The 15,435-nt window shown below is 46.2% G+C and overlaps 2 protein-coding genes across 3 annotated transcripts; both read right to left on the reverse strand.

Moving 5' to 3' along the window:
• Positions 1 to 927: 927 nt before the first annotated feature.
• LOC120701922 lies at positions 928 to 2,073 on the reverse strand. Its single transcript, XM_039985719.1, has one exon. It carries the CDS (start codon positions 2,071 to 2,073, stop codon positions 928 to 930), a length of 1,146 nt encoding a protein of 381 aa, XP_039841653.1.
• Positions 2,074 to 5,465: 3,392 nt separating this feature from the next.
• Positions 5,466 to 9,009, reverse strand: LOC120703227 (uncharacterized GPI-anchored protein At4g28100-like). 2 transcript variants are annotated; one of them, XM_039987249.1, is made up of 2 exons: positions 7,934 to 9,009; positions 5,466 to 6,035 (listed from the first exon to the last, which is right to left on the reverse strand). In XM_039987249.1, exons 1-2 carry the CDS (start codon positions 8,766 to 8,768, stop codon positions 5,626 to 5,628), a joined length of 1,245 nt encoding a protein of 414 aa, XP_039843183.1. In that variant the 5' UTR covers positions 8,769 to 9,009; the 3' UTR covers positions 5,466 to 5,625. The 2 variants fall into 2 exon arrangements, with proteins under 2 accessions (XP_039843183.1, XP_039843184.1); XM_039987250.1 differs by having other exon boundaries at positions 8,013 to 9,001.
• Between the last annotated feature and the right edge of the window lie 6,426 nt (positions 9,010 to 15,435).

Genomic DNA, 15,435 nt, shown 5'->3' on the forward strand with positions numbered 1-15,435 from the left:
GTGACTGTGTCTTCATAAGAGGGGTGTCGCCGCCACATATTTTCATATCGAAAAGGCCGTTCACGCCGATGGCCCTGGAAAACACCTGATTTCTTGAGTGTAATCAGAATGGCACAATGGTCACTTTCAGTTGTCTGCACATGGGTTACGGACGAGTCGCCAAACAGATCAAGCATCCTCTCATCAGCCAAGGCCCTGTCTAAACGGACCTTGATATTCTGATCCCATTCTCTTCTATTGTCCCAAGTGAAAGGAGTTCCAGAGTAGCCCAAGTCTGTGAATCCACAGTACTGTACTGCTTCCCTGAAACCTTCCATTTTCCATTCTTCACGGTCATTGCCTCCAAACTGCTCCTGGTCGTGAAGGATCTCGTTGAAATCACCCGCACACAGCCAAGGCAGGTCGGATTCGTTCCGAAGAAAATGAAGCATTCTCCATGATTCTTTTCGTTGGGATCTCTTAGAGTCCCCATAGAAACCCGTGAATCTCCAACTCCTTGAATCACCAGCGTTCTCCGTTACCCTCATGTCGATATGATATTTGGAATAGGTTTTTTAACTCCATGTTGACCTCGTTTTTCCACATCACTACGAGGCCACCACCTAATCCAGCATCACAGTTGACACCAAAAGCATTAGGAAAAACCCAATCTCCATCTTAAATCTTGCGATCGATTGGCGCTCATCTTTGTCTCCGACAAGAAGAGCACCACGGGATTATGCATATCCACAATATTGCGGATATCACGAACTGCCTCGGACCTCCCACAGCCCCGGTAGTTCAAACATAGGGTATTCATTGTGCGTGGCGGGGGCTGTCAAGCGCAGCCGCCGCCGATCCTGCATTTGTGTTGTTTGAGACTTTCTGTTTCTTTTGCATCTCTGAATCAATCTCTGCCTGACCAGATGCATTGGCAAGCTGAGCAATTCAGTCACTCACCAAACCTGAGGGCACCACAATTGGGGAGGCTGCTGGAGTTTTTTGTTCTGACACTGCATTCTCCCCTGGCTTCCTCTTGCGCTGTCCCAGAACATCCGCTTGTTTTTTCTCTGCGAAAACATTTTTTGGGTTGGCTCCTTTCCTGCTATAGGCCCTCCCTTTCTGCTTCAGCGGCAAAGTGGCCTCCTCATCATCAGCCTTCCCCTTTCCTTTTCCTTCTTCAGGTGTCTGCGGGTGTGCATTAGAGCTTTGCCTTGTAGTAGAGGTACGTCCACTGCCTGAAGAGTTGCCAAAAGAATCCGCTGCAGCAGCTCCAAAGCTCTGGGGCTTTTTCCTCCAATCATCAGGTGCACGCAGCTTAAGTTCATATGGGAGTTTACCCAGCACATTTCTTGGTGCTGGGGTGGGGCATTCAAGATGCATGTGTCCCAAAAGGCCACACGAGAAATAGAAGAAAGGAAGCTTCTCATATTGGATTTCATACCAGTCAGGTGGCTTGGTACGATCAGTCTTCAGGAGCACCCCTCGGCGTAGAGGTTTCTCAATGTCTATGGCAACCCGTGCTCGCACAAACTCGCCACTGATCTTACCATCTTCACCTGTATCAATCTTTACCACTTCACCAATTAATTCTGCAGCACGAGTGCCACGTTTCTCATTCATCCAGCCAAGTGGGAGATTCAGGATATGTACCCACATCTCCATACGCGAGAAGCATATGTCAGAGGGTTTTAGAGTTTCATCGTACTCCCTCAGGATGACAGCATGTTTCCCCACCATCCATGGAGAACCATTCAGGGCCTTGAACTTGTCCTCCTGACATCCAAACTCGGCGATAAAGAGATTCTCACCCTTCTCACCAATTGATCGCAGAGTGAGCCCGAAGGGATTGCCCCAGGCCGGTCTCATCGCGTTCGTGATTGTTGTGATGTGGAGCGTCGATGGCGACAGGGCCTTACTGATCAAGGCCCATTCACGTACGTCATCTGCTTCCTCCTCATCATCGTTGAAGGCAGCAAAATCACCCTCATCATGCGTTAGGTTCATCTTCTGCAGGAGGCTAGCGACATGGGCCTCTTCCTCCGCAGAATTTTGTGATCCCGACCGTGGTGTGCTATTGCCTAGATCTGCCATGGCAGTTCGAGATAGATACCACGGGGGCAAAAGATGTGACCACCGGGAGATACATTACACTACATGCTAGCTACCTAATACAAACTACTCATCATGAGATCTTTGGGCCAATGCCTCGTGAACTGCCTCGCGAAGTCTTGACACGGAACAGTCATATTCCGCCAGCCCCGACTCTTCACGTTTTGCATTATTTCGAGCCATCAAATAAATATCTTACATGCCAATTATATGTCTCATTAAGAAACAAAACTAATTTTAGTACACTAATCAAATAAATATAAAAACCTAAACAAATTATTAGAATTAAAATGAAAACATAAATTGTAAATCATAATTATTTTGACACTCTTCAGTTCAACGCGAACACGTCGTTCCACGCCATAAGGGATGTGCAATCAATGTTCGCGGTTTTGTTTCAGGCTCACTTTCTCTAAAACCATCGAGAAGAAAAAAAATATTTGTTTCGAAACATGTCTATGTCATTAACCTTGACCCAGCGGTGATGACTCTGACATTCGGGGCTAGCATTGATATCCACGACACAGTGCGGTACAATAGAACCCGATGAAGGAGTACGGTCTTGGTCCAGATAATTTCATTCTCAACTCGCTCAAACGTGAGGATTTTATTATTGGGACCAAGACCGTACTCCTTCATCGCGTCCTCATATATACCGCACCGCATCGTGGATATCGATGCTATCCCCGAATAGCAGTGTTTTCATCGCAGGATCAAGGTTAACGACATATTCATGACCCGAAACAAAGATTTTTTAATCTTCTCGATGGTTTCCATATGAGACCGAATTATTATCATTAGAGTGTCAAAATAATATAACTAAATTTATAACAAATACCAAACTAATTAACCATGGCACTAGAAAAAAACTAAAAAATCACTATAAATTATTCACATTGAAATTGTCCAATAGACCTTCTCCAAATTCAAGTAATGGTTTCTATACATCTCAAATTCATGCATAAATCAAAGAAATCATGCTCATTCTTACTATTTATAATAATAAAAAATTTCTCTAACTATAGAGTATCAAACAAAGAATGAAGACCATCAAACAAGAGAGGATAAAGTTGTAAACCTTTGGTGCACTTGGATGAGTGAAATCCTCACAAAACATGAGAAAATGGGCAGAATCTCCACTCTAGGTCGCCAAGGAGAAGAAGAACCCGAGCCTTCGGTCAAGTGCTGGCTCGGGCTCAGGGAGGAAGAAGGGACCAGAATATATAGAAGAGAATTAGTACCGACTGGAGCCACCAGCCGGTACTAAAGCTTCACTTTTAGTACCGGCTGGAGCCACCAGCCGATACCAAATGTCCTTGGAGCCATTTAGTACCGCCTGGTGGCTCGAGCCGGTGCTAAATGGTCACTTAGCCGTTGCGCGCGGTGTCGGTGGAACAGTTTAGTACCGTACTAAACAGCTCCCATGGTTACTGTTTCTTGCGTCCGGTACTAAAATTGAGCGTTAGTACCATACAAAACCGAGCCTGGTACTAACGCCCACGGACGAATGAACCATTTTCTGGTAGTGTAGCCAAACGGTTAAAGCAAAAATGAACTTCGAAATGTTCCTGTGGAACAAATCGTTACTCCTGACAACGAATAGTGCTCGCAAGAGACATTAAACCAAAGATTCGGCTGAACTCTTAACTCTTCTGCATTACTATGCAGAACCAAAAACACTGCAGGTCATTACCTTGGTTATGACTTATGAGCTTTCTTGATCGCTCATATACCCCATCCAAGGTATGTGTGGACCTATGTATGCCCTGGCGTTAGTTTTGTAGCCCACACAAGTCCCCAAGATTAACGGACCGATCCACTCTGAAAAAGAGTAAAGTGATATATGGGACTAAACTCTTTTTATTTTTGAAATTTATTTGGGAATAAACTCGTATTTGTTGTGCCAGAGTCTTTTACAATGTACAAAATAGTCCGCTAATAGTCCGCTATTGCCCGCTATTAGCTTTTTAGGAGATCTACTGCTATGTTATACAATATTTGTCCGTTATGTTCGCTAAAGATGGTTTTACAGGATTTAGCAGTGATAAATGTCCGCTATGTCTGCTAAAAATTTATTCAAAAAAATAAAAAATAATATAACTAGGGTGGATCATAGACAAAGCAGCAGAGGCACAGTTGGACATTCAATAAATGTGTTAAGTCCGTTTTTAAAGTGTTAGACCAATGATTCTTCTAAATTTGTATGTAATTATTGATTATTTTATTATTCCGCTAAATGATTTAGCTTCCGCTATAGCTTTCGATATAGCTTTTTTAGCTTTTTGGAAGAGCTTCCGCTAAATATCTTAGCCCGCTATTTCTTACATTGGTCTTTTATCAAGTTGATCATGTAAAGTATTGTTTCTTTTTTTTTGAGAGAGAGAGAGAGCAGGTAAAGTTTGTTTTAAGGCCACAAGTTGTTTAGGCCCGCGAATGTTGTTTATTTCTACTGTTGGTCGGTCCATTGGGCTCTGTAAGCCCATGCTGGTACATGGGCTGTGGCCTAGGGCCAGTGGGCTTGTGCTGGTCTCTATGTGCCGTATATACATTGTCGAGGGAATCTTACATATCTTCCGGAAATAAAATGATAATAGGTACCTTCCAAAGTATGCTCCGGCAGCCCCCGGCGGCCTTCCGCCCCTGCTCAGGTCATTCATGGATCAGAGCGATATTCTTTTGTTTATTTTTCTTGTGATGAAGAGTAGCGTGATGTCAATTGCTGTGAGGGACCAGCAAGATGTGATTTTTTCCCCTTCCAATTCTTTGTTTTCCTCTCGGAGCAAAGAATTTTCTCATTTGAGCTGTGGATCTTGTTTGGTTCATTTCCCTTTTTCCCTCCTCTGCTCCATTCGTCTCCGTAGATAAGAGGAAAGAAATTTCTTATTTGACCTGTGAATTCTATCGATCTATCCACCTCTCTTTTTCACTACTTCCGATTTCAACCAATTCGATTTGGGTAGAAAGCGACATTGCGGAACGATGCCAACCGTTGCCGCAATCCATGATCTAGGCGAGTCAGATTTTGGGATGCAGGTGTTTTATTTTTTATCTGAAGGGTTAAGGTAAGGGTATATTTATCTTTTATAAGTGTGTTGATACATCTTTAAAAATGGTATATTATTATATGTGTTATAATGTCCAGCAATAAATTACCACTGAATTGTAGTGTGTTATGGCTAAGATTTTTTTTTTGGCTTGTGGCAAAAGCTATCTTTTTTCAGTGTCCAGCAGCCAATTACCTAGCAACTTCAGTTATACTTGAGGAGAGTAATTAAGATTTTTTTAAATGTCATTTGTACTTTTGTATGTGGTAGCGCCTTACAATGTTCTTTTTAGAAGCGTACAATTCACCCTGCATCTCGACCCTCGTACACTCAATTACAAAGTCTTTCTTGAAACTGGGATGCATTCATCATGCCACGCAATCGATCAGGTGATGACAAACACATATAACTAATTACATCAACGCTCAACGGTGTCCAACCAACTGACAGCTTATATAACTTAATCTTCCCTGAGCTACACTGCAAAGCGCTAAGCACATAACAAATTAAAGAGGGACATGCGATGCGACAAACGACACGGATCAATGTCAAGCCATTCAGAACTCAGAAGCACCGCGACACCGAGGCGAGGGAAGCTCCAAGCACGGCGAGGAGCAGACGGCCGACGGCGACGGGGGACGACGACGCGGCCGCGGCGCCGTTGATCTGCGAGGAGCCCACGGCCACTGGCAGCTCGTCGCCGGCGGGGAGCGCGCAGGTGGCCGGGGCCGGGCGGCCGTCGGCGTCGGCCGCCATGAGCGCCTGGATCACCGCCGTGGCCGCCTCCCGGTGCCGCGTGGCGTTCCGCTGCAGCAGCCACGTGAGGCCCATGACCCGGCAGTCCTCGCGCCGCTCCTCCCTCGCCTTCGCCGGCGCCGTGGCGTTGCCCTTCCCGCTCAGCTGCACCGCCCGAGGCCAATGCAATGCAAGTAGCAGCACCGAGTCAGTAATAAAAAAAAAAGAAAATTCACCCCACCACGAGAGGGCAGAGCGTCCTGCAGAGGTTAAAAAAAAGAGAAAATTGTAAGACTGCCCTTGTTTTTAAGTCCAACTACACATTTGTCTCTGATTTTTTAATTTTGCGTGTTTGCTTCTGTTTTTAGTCTTGCAGTCGCAAGACTACTTTTGTTTAATTGCAAGACTGCCCCAGTAATGTGCAAAATAGGGGTAGTTTTACAATAAAATAGAAACAATCTTGTAACTGGAAGATTAAAAATATAAGCAAACATGCAAAACTAAAAATCAGAGACAAATGTGCAATTGAATCTAAAAACAAGAGCAGTTTTGCAAATGGCAAAAAAAAAAAAGCACCGGAGATCGAGAGAGGGTCATGACCGTCCTCGTGCCCTCGCTCTCGGAGCAGTTGTCGCACGCGGCATGATGTCACTGGCATCACATAGTAGGGTTTTTTCTTTCTTTCTTGGGAACCCTGAAAACCCCTCATGTGACCGTGACCTTTTCCTCACGCCATCAGATAAATTAGTAGCAAATTAAAGCGGATGATTCGGTCCGGCTTGTGACCGTGAGACTTTTGAGGTGAATAAAAAGAAGGGCATCGTGGCATGTAAGAGCGGCCAACAAAGTGAAAGGGGGTTAAAGGTCCCGGCATGGTGTTCTGGAGCAGATGATGCTCCAGGCCCAGCACATCCATGAGCCCCGGATTTCTCGCTACAAATCTCATGATTCGAGGGCATTTCAGTCAAGCGGTTCACGTGCACCGCCTCATCCGAGTAATGCTGCTGCTGTACTGTGCTGTACTGTGCTGTGTGTGAACAAAGTTACTGAAGTACTAGTATCATGCAGTTATTCTTGATCTGTGCAGTTTCATTAGTATAATCTACTCACGAACAAGCATCTGTCCCCAATCCGTTGAAAGCTATTCAACTCCTCGCGAGAATCTTTATTTTTCCTTGTTGATTGGCAGATCCCAAAATAAGTCAGGGCTCAGGATGAGTACTCTAGCGTTTCTACTTCTGCAAGACGAATAGTAAAAAAGATAATGGAAGGTAATTAACTTCGTTAGAACTTATTAGCATGTTTCACACATCACTACTGCAGGAGCAGGCGAGCAGCTGCTCAGAGAAATGATTTTCACGCCTGTACTTTGGTCAGAAATACGAAACTAACTCTTCCTGACCTGCACTGAGAAAATTCTTCCAGCAGACACTTGCAGTACATAGGTCACTTGGGCAGCCATTAGTACTTGCTTACGTGGGGTGCTCTCGTGTTTTATTCATTAGCATTCTGCTACTTGCGTACTGGAGAGACTTGTGAACTCTCCATGGCATTTTCCTAAATTTTGTTTGCTACCAATAACTACTGGGACCGCCTATTTGTCTATTCCCATGGATACACATTCCTGATTGTTTTTTTTTTGTTAAAGTTGATAGGTCCATGTCTGTCTTGTTTCTCAACTAGGCTTCAGAGGCTAGTGATGATGCATAACAAACAAAATTTCATCTCAAGTATACGGATCTACCTAGTTAGGATTAATGGTCACATTTTTTTCCTGTTTCCTGGGAAAGTGGCTAAATGTTCAAACACAGTATATAGTATACTACGGCAAAAATCAAGAGTATGCAATGCTGTAAGGCAATGGGGAAAAAAATGACATCTCTGTTAGTTCAGGTTAGGATAGTAGATAAGCTTTCTGTTAGACCCTACCAAAATCTTTTACTATGTTTGACGCATTATACTATTTCAATTATTCTGGAAACTAATCAGCAATTCAGCATTATGAATGCAAATAATCTTGCGTTTCCGATCAGAAAAATGATGGCAATTTGGCGAGTGCACACCTTGTCCAAGTCCAATGCAGCAGACAAGAAGCATCCAATCCAAGGGAATAGGTGAAGAAAGCTCTCGAGTGTCAGTCACCTTGTTGAGCGCCCGGAGGCACCTGGAGCAGCCGGAGATGCCCGGCAGCGCGCAGTCCCTCTCGAGCCTCCTCGCCATCCGGCCCTCCGGCGCCGGGCACAGCGGCCGCCGCAGCCTCACCCCGCAGTAGCAGAACGCCACGTCGCACGCCGCCGTGCCGTTGCCAGCGCCGCCGGCGCTCCCGCCCCGTGGCTGCGGCCGCGGGAGTGCCGCCCCGGCCGCCCGCAGCGCGCGGTCCGCCGCGCCCGCGCACTCCTCCGCGTCGTCGGGGAGCACCGGCATGTCCACAACGGCGGCAGCCTCCGCCGACGCGGCCACTGCGGCCGCCGGTTCCCCCCCGGCGCCGGGGCCCGACAGCGCGGTGGGCGCGTAGGCGGCGTACAGCCACGCGGCGAGGGCCGGGCAGCAGCGCAGCCGCGGCGGGAGCGCGCCCCCGCTCCCGCTCCCGCCGGCGTCGGCGTTGCAGGACGCGAGGACGGCGGGGAGGAGCGGAGGGGACGGGGCGAGCTGGCAGACGGAGGTGGAGGCGGCGGCCTCTGACTGCTCCGGGAAGGCCGGGATTGTGGAGCCCCCCGCGGCGGGTGTCTGTGGCTGCGTCTGCGAGGCGGCGGCGGCGGCGCCCGTGGACGGGAAGAGCAGTGTCGGCTCGAGCGACGCCGGGTCGGGCAATGCCGACGCCGCCGCGGGCAGCAGGAGGAGGCGGGCGCTGATGGCGAGAAGCAGCAGCGCGGCGGGGTAACGGCGGAGCGTCGGCATTGTTAGTTCCTATCCCAGGAGAGCAAGCTCTGCTCAGCTCAGCCGCTCAAGTGACTAGTGAGTGTGACCAGCTAGGTGCAGTGGGTGAGTGTGAGTGGAGTGAGCGTGGAGACCGAATCTAGCACTCGAGGGGTCGAGATGAGACGTTTGATCGAAGCTTTTTGTGTGTTGGAGTTCCGCGTGGCCAGGCCTGACGAGCACTACCTGTTCGGAAGCCAAACAACATGCCTGACAGTCAGTCTTTGCTATATTCCGAAGCTAGCTCACACTGCTCACAATTCTGAAATACCTGAAATGGCCTTGCCAAAGTGATGGTGCTAATCATGCATGGCTGAAACATGAACATCAACAATCATCCTGATTGCATTAATAAATGCTCTAAAAAATTCTTATAATTCGAGTGCATTGGCCCAGTTTGGTAGCCAGGCCCGGTCCTTTGAGTTCTTGGTGGGCCGGGACAGAACTAAGAAGAGAGGTCCATAAAGCCAATCCCAGTGGAAGGTTTCATGTTGATGTTTTCAAGATAGCCATATAAGCAAGAAGATCATGAAACAATAGTTGAAACTACATCTCTCAATGCATAATTTCATATTGTGGTTTCCTAGGGTCTATATTATATTTAATTTTAAGACTCATAGAGTGTTGATATTTGTGTAGAGAGTTTCATCTAGATGAAACTGGTTTTTTCTCTTTCTTCTTAAATTCTATGTCATGTCATCATATAATCATACATGTCATGCTAATTAATGTGCATGAAACTCTTATAAAACTCCCACTGAGAATGGCCTAATAATACTACGAACTAATAATAACAATAACAGAGAGGTCTAAGATGAGATATGGATAGCTAAATTGGCAGCTTGTGGCCAGATTGGGCTGCCACACTCTCCCACGGCCTATAGCAAGCAGCAACTAGAGAGGAGGTGGTGTGAGCCGCCACCAGGAGAATTGGCGCCCACAAGTCAGGAGGGAGAGCGACCGCCCTAGGCTCGTAAAAGTGCAGATCCGAGTGAGGGGTGGCATATCCAGTAGCCGGTGACTAGCGGTGGAGCAGGCGACCAAGGGTCGTGGTGAGGTAGGAACAAGTGTCGGAGCAGTAAGAAATGGAGAAAGAGGGGAGGGTGGATACACAGGGGCTGACTTCAGCATTACCAACGGCCACTAGGCTACTGTGAGACAAGAGGGTGTAAGCGCGTGTATCGCACCCGAGTCACTATGGGAGAGCACAGGGATGAGGAGCGGGTTTCGCACCCTTCATCCGTAATGAAAGTATCATATCTAACCTTCTTTTGCACGGAGTGCTGTTGATTAAGATTTTAATTAGAGAAAAATTCGGTTTACACCCTCAAACTATCACAAAATTCCATTTTCCATCATTTAACTATGAAATCGGATAACAGAGGTCATCCCACTGTCGAAACCGGGCAAATTTGACTCCTTAGGTGGTTTCGAATGTAGTTTCCCATTTTGTGACAATTAAAAATATTTAAATGTAAACTAAAAAAATTCATATGTAATTGAATTTAAATAAAAAATATAAAATTGGTATCTAAAGTTTTCTAAAAATGTACTCGTCCTGTTCTAAATTGTAGGCCATTTTGGTAGATCTAGATATGTAATGTTTGAGATGCACAAAAGACAAACACTATATGTCTACATACATGGCAAAAAGTATATATCCATCTTTTGAAAAAAAAAGTATATATCCAAATTTGCCAACACGAGCTACAATTTAGAATGGAGAGAGTAACCTTTCTATTGACACGATACTTGTCAATTATTCAGATTCAACTTTTTATTTTCATAATATTTGGTTACTTGTAGATATGCCTATTATTTTTGAATAAGTAAGATTCAAATATAAAAATAGATAGTTTATACTTTTTAAAAAAGATGGTACTAGTTTCATATTTTTGGATTTAAAATGAATTAGTTTTGATTTTTGAGATCTAATTAGAATTTTTATTTTTCAAAAGAATACAAAAAACCACCGAAAGGCAAAATTTTTCCGATTTTGACAGTAGGATGATATCTGTTATCCGGTTTTGTAGTTGATGGATAAAAATCGGACTTTTGCGATAGTTCAGGCATGTAAATCGGACTTTTCCATTTAACTTAATATTTAATTAATCTAATGATGCAAGTATAAAAAATTAAAAGCGACTAGTGCCGGTATAGATGATTGCATGGAGCATAATTAGTTGGGCATGAATAAATAATATATTCCATGTGCGGAAGCCATCACGCATTGACCAAGATACAAAATGGCGGCTTAGCTTGCCGTTGAACATGCTAGCATCATTTTCCTTTCAATCTTGACTTTTTGAGCAGCAGTCTCAAACTATACCTTACTTCTGCTGGCCTACATCCTATCCGAGTCTATATATAAGTTCGCCTTCATCAGCGTCACAGCACAACATCGTATTCAACACTACAATGTCAACCACAACAATGTCCTCCCAGCTTGTCTTCCTCTGTATGGTATTGGTCTCTCTCGCCACCATCTTACAGGGCGTGTCTGCTGCAAGAGATCTCACCCACACTATGCATGGTAATTAGTCTCGTAATAAACTCCCTTCAGCGTGCATATTGATTTTGACATAGAAATTGGTATAATAAAGCATTCTATAAGTCCCAGTTAGGAGAACTTTCGTTCATGAAGCATTTGAATAACATGCATAGTGTGGGTGAAAACCCACACTATGCAAACTATGCAAACTCCAATCTGAATCATTGGATAAACATCCAAGGGGTATGAGGAATTGGGTAATTTTACAATCTGAATCCGTTCTTGGATTATTGGGCAATCACACTTTTGCAAATCCCTCCTCCCACCTCTCTGCACCTGTCCCCTTGGATGTTGATCTGATGATCCAGATTGAAGTTTCCATAGTTTGTACGGAGAGGTTGGTTTGCACCTGATATGTTCCCGCTTTTATGAAAGAACAGACTCGTACATTCTGAGGTTTATCATAACCTTCCATGCTAGCTAGATGCACAAGCACATAACCACCATCAAATGAGCAGTTTTTAGATGATGACATGCTGGCTAATAAATATTAAACCTTCAAAAGTCTCCATCTAATTGATTGTGTATTTCATTTTCTGATAACCTCACATTAATAATCTTCTAGAAAATGAGGACACCTATTCATTATATATAATTTTCCTTTTGGGTTTGCAGCTAGCAATTACCGTGGTGGCTATGGCCGTGGCGGCTATGGTGGGTATGGCGGCGGCTATGGTGGTGGGTACGGTGGCGGCTATGGTGGGTACCATGGCGGCATGTCGGACAGCTATGGGACTCGTCCTTGATGACATTTTTATTATCAGTATATCATTCACAAATTAAACGTTGTGTTCTATTACTCTTTTTTCAATTCCTCATTATATTCATACAAGAGAAGGTGGTGAAGAACCTAATAGTATAAGGATTGGCATGTGACTTTGAACATTATTACACAATAACCGATACTTTGTAACAGATGTGATGTTTGGAAAGAAATCCATGTGCATGTTGTAATATTGGCAAGCTGGTTTGTGTACGTGTGGGCAGGGTAATTGTTACAATTAAGATTTGCTTTTGGTCGTTTGCATTGGTTCAAATAAGATTGTTTGATCATCTCTGTTTGATGGACCAAATAAAGCATCTGATGCAGCTCGGCTAGCCTTACCGTCGTAACATCCACTGGGTTATAATTAGGGTTAAGGAGTAAAAATGTTACAGTAAAAATACTAAAAATACACCCTTAACATCCTTTATGGACAAAATTAAAGAATATTCTTAATTTTCTGATGCCGTCGTCACTACTACAAAAGTGATTTGTAGGAATGCCCCGATTTATTTCTAGGTGCGGATCAAAATTTGACCCGTTGCTACAAATGAAGCTGGGTCACTATAGCAACTGACTCATCCCTTAAAATATATTTTTAGAGGCGGATCACCCCATCACCCGCTCTTAAAAATAAATTATTTGTAGGGGCGGGCCATGGGCATTTCTTGGGGCCTCTCGCCCCCATCACCCGCCTCTATAAAGTTCGAACTGAGCGAGTGGCAGTAAGAGAAAAATTGATGTGGGTGGCGGCACGAGGCGCCTATTAAATATCGGGGCATGAGCGCCTCTATCTCCTCATCTCTCCTGTATCTCTGCTTATCCTTTCTCATCTCTGTCCTCTGTCTCTTTTCTGGGGCACGGCGCGGCGGCCTCCCGCAGTGCGGAGGCGTGGAAGGGCGGTGGGCGCAGCGGCCGGCACGCCACGGGCCTCCAGTGGCCTGTGGGAGCCGCGTCCGGCGTGCGCGGCTTCCGGCGGTAGCGGCGTCCGGCATCTGGCAACCTGCTCATGGGATAGAGGGGTCATCTCACTTGCAGCTAGATGCCTTCTTCACATTGATTTTGGAATTCGAAATGCGAAAAATTTCGGTCCTCACCGAGATGGGTGAATTTCGGAAATTTCAGACCGGGATTCGATTGTTTGATCGGTCAACAAATTCATTTTTATATGAAATTTAGTTATATTTATATGGAGATTTAGGAATTGAGTACTTCTAAGAAGATAGATGGATAGAACCAGGGAGATATTGTGAGGAGCTTAGGAGAACCATGGCGAAAACATGATGTTTATACGTTCATCGGCTGTTACAAAGTTGAAGAGGCTAAAAGAATTATATAACTAAAGTTCATTCATATCTTTAAAGCTAGAAGGTTATATGGGATGGTATAGATCTTAATGATAGTAGAAAAAAATCTATGTTAGTCAATTTTTTTTATCGTTTCAGTCCCAACCGAAATGGGTTAATTTTGGTGAAATTCGGACATTTCGCTTAAGTACAATTCTAAGGCGGCTCAGGCCGTCGTGCTCCCGGCGCCGCCGAAGATGCGGAGCACCTCCTCCCTCACCTGGTGGTCCTACCACTCCAGGTGCGTGGCGAGCACCGTACCACCACATCGTCCACTGAGCAGCACCGACGTGGTCTCAACACCGGCGAAGTAGAAGAGCTTGCACTCCCCGATCACGTCGTCGGTGGCGATGCCGCCGCTGCCCTTGCAGTGCTCCATGTTCAACTCCAGCGGGCAGCAGCAGGCTGAGGACGAGGTTGTCACTCGTCGTCTCGCCGTTCCTCAATGGGTTCTCGCTCTCTTTTCGCCACGATGCGTCGTACACTACTACACAAACTTAACCGAGGCAGGCAAAAGGCATTAACCAAGGCGGTTTTTGCAACCGCCTCGGAGCAATGGCCTCGGCTAATCTAGCATTAACCAAGGCATTTTACATGCCCATCTCAGTTAATTAAATAAAAAACTAAAAAAACAATGGACAGGCCCGCGCGAGCCCATCCATAGGCCCGGCGAGCCTATCCGCCACGCCGCCGCTGCCGTCCGCACTCGCCAGATCCGCCGCATTAGAGTTGGATCCTACCGTCGGATCCGGCCTCCCCAGCCCCGGATCCGGCCACCTCACCGGCGGATCTAGCCTCCCCGGCCCCGGATCTGCCGGATATGGCCACACCCCTCCATACTGTCCCCCACCGCCGCCGGAGGGCCGCGCGCCCACCAAGCCGTCCTGCGCCGCCGCCGGCCGCTGTAGGCCCCGCTGCGAGACCCGCGCCGGCCGCTGCATGCCCAGCTGTGAGCCCCGCTCCCAGCGCACTGCACTAGCCCGGGGTGGGTCCGCGACGGTGTTGGCCACCAGGGCCGCCTCCTCGCGGGGCTCACCGACCTGCTCCACCACTCGCCCTTCGGGCCGACGCACACGAGTGCTATCGCTCGCCCGTGCGGGGCCGTGCGCCTTGCGGAGGGAGGGGGCCAGACGGACGACGGCGGAGGTAGAGAGAGAGAGGTGCGAGTGGATATGAGAGAGGAAGGAGGAAAGTTAGGGTTTATTTTATATATATATATATATATATATATATATATTTCTTCTCAGCATATGGGCTTAAATGGATCTTCTGGGCTTGGTCTATTAACCGAGACGAACCTTTATAAGTGGTCCGTCTCGGAAAATACGACTATTAAACAAGACAGTTATTTTAATGTTGATCATCTCGGTTAATATATTTTATAAGGTGGCTTTTCTAACCTTCTCGGTTAAAAAGAAATGACCACCTCGATTAATGGCAGGTATTAATCGAGATGGTTTTTCTATCATGACCGCCTTCGAGGGTTTTTTTAAAGGTCGCGGTTAATCAGAGTGCTGTAAGGCCACCTCAATATAATCTCAGCAGCAATCTCCTCCATCCTTCGGTTGGTTCTCTTCCAGGAACCTGCACAAGCATAGGATGCATTAGTACACACTGGCACTACAGTACGACAGACCAAGAAAAAGATTTGCTGCACAAGCACAAACAAGAAATTAAAAGACATGGCAGCAGGAGCTGAGGGAACTCACAAGTAACCAGGGGTGTGCAGCTTGTCCATGGCCAGAGAATGGTAAGCTCGATCTGTTCCTCCTGGAGCTGATTGCTGGAAGATCCTCCTGCCCTCGTGGCAGCTGATGCCGAACGCGGCGCGGGAGATGACGTCCCCAGTCAGCTGGTTTTGCATGCATCTCGGGCCAGACATACCCACCTCGCATGGCATCATCAACATGCTCAAGTTGGTGGGTAAGGTCAGCTCTTGCATATGTCACCTGAAATGAACTATACCCACTATTTAATTAACCCTCTTGC

Source organism: Panicum virgatum, chromosome 4K (genome assembly GCF_016808335.1).
Source record: "Panicum virgatum strain AP13 chromosome 4K, P.virgatum_v5, whole genome shotgun sequence".
Lineage (NCBI taxonomy): Eukaryota > Viridiplantae > Streptophyta > Magnoliopsida > Poales > Poaceae > Panicum > Panicum virgatum.

Bases quoted from the DNA above. Each gene is read 5' to 3' on its own strand.
- LOC120703227 (XM_039987249.1), bottom strand. From the start codon at position 8,768: ATGCCGACGCTCCGCCGTTACCCCGCCGCGCTGCTGCTTCTCGCCATC. The intron at 6,036-7,933 runs GTGTGCACTCGC...CGGGCGGTGCAG, and splicing joins CTGCATTGGACTTGGACAAG to CTGAGCGGGAAGGGCAACGC.
- LOC120701922 (XM_039985719.1), bottom strand. From the start codon at position 2,073: ATGGCAGATCTAGGCAATAGCACACCACGGTCGGGATCACAAAATTCT.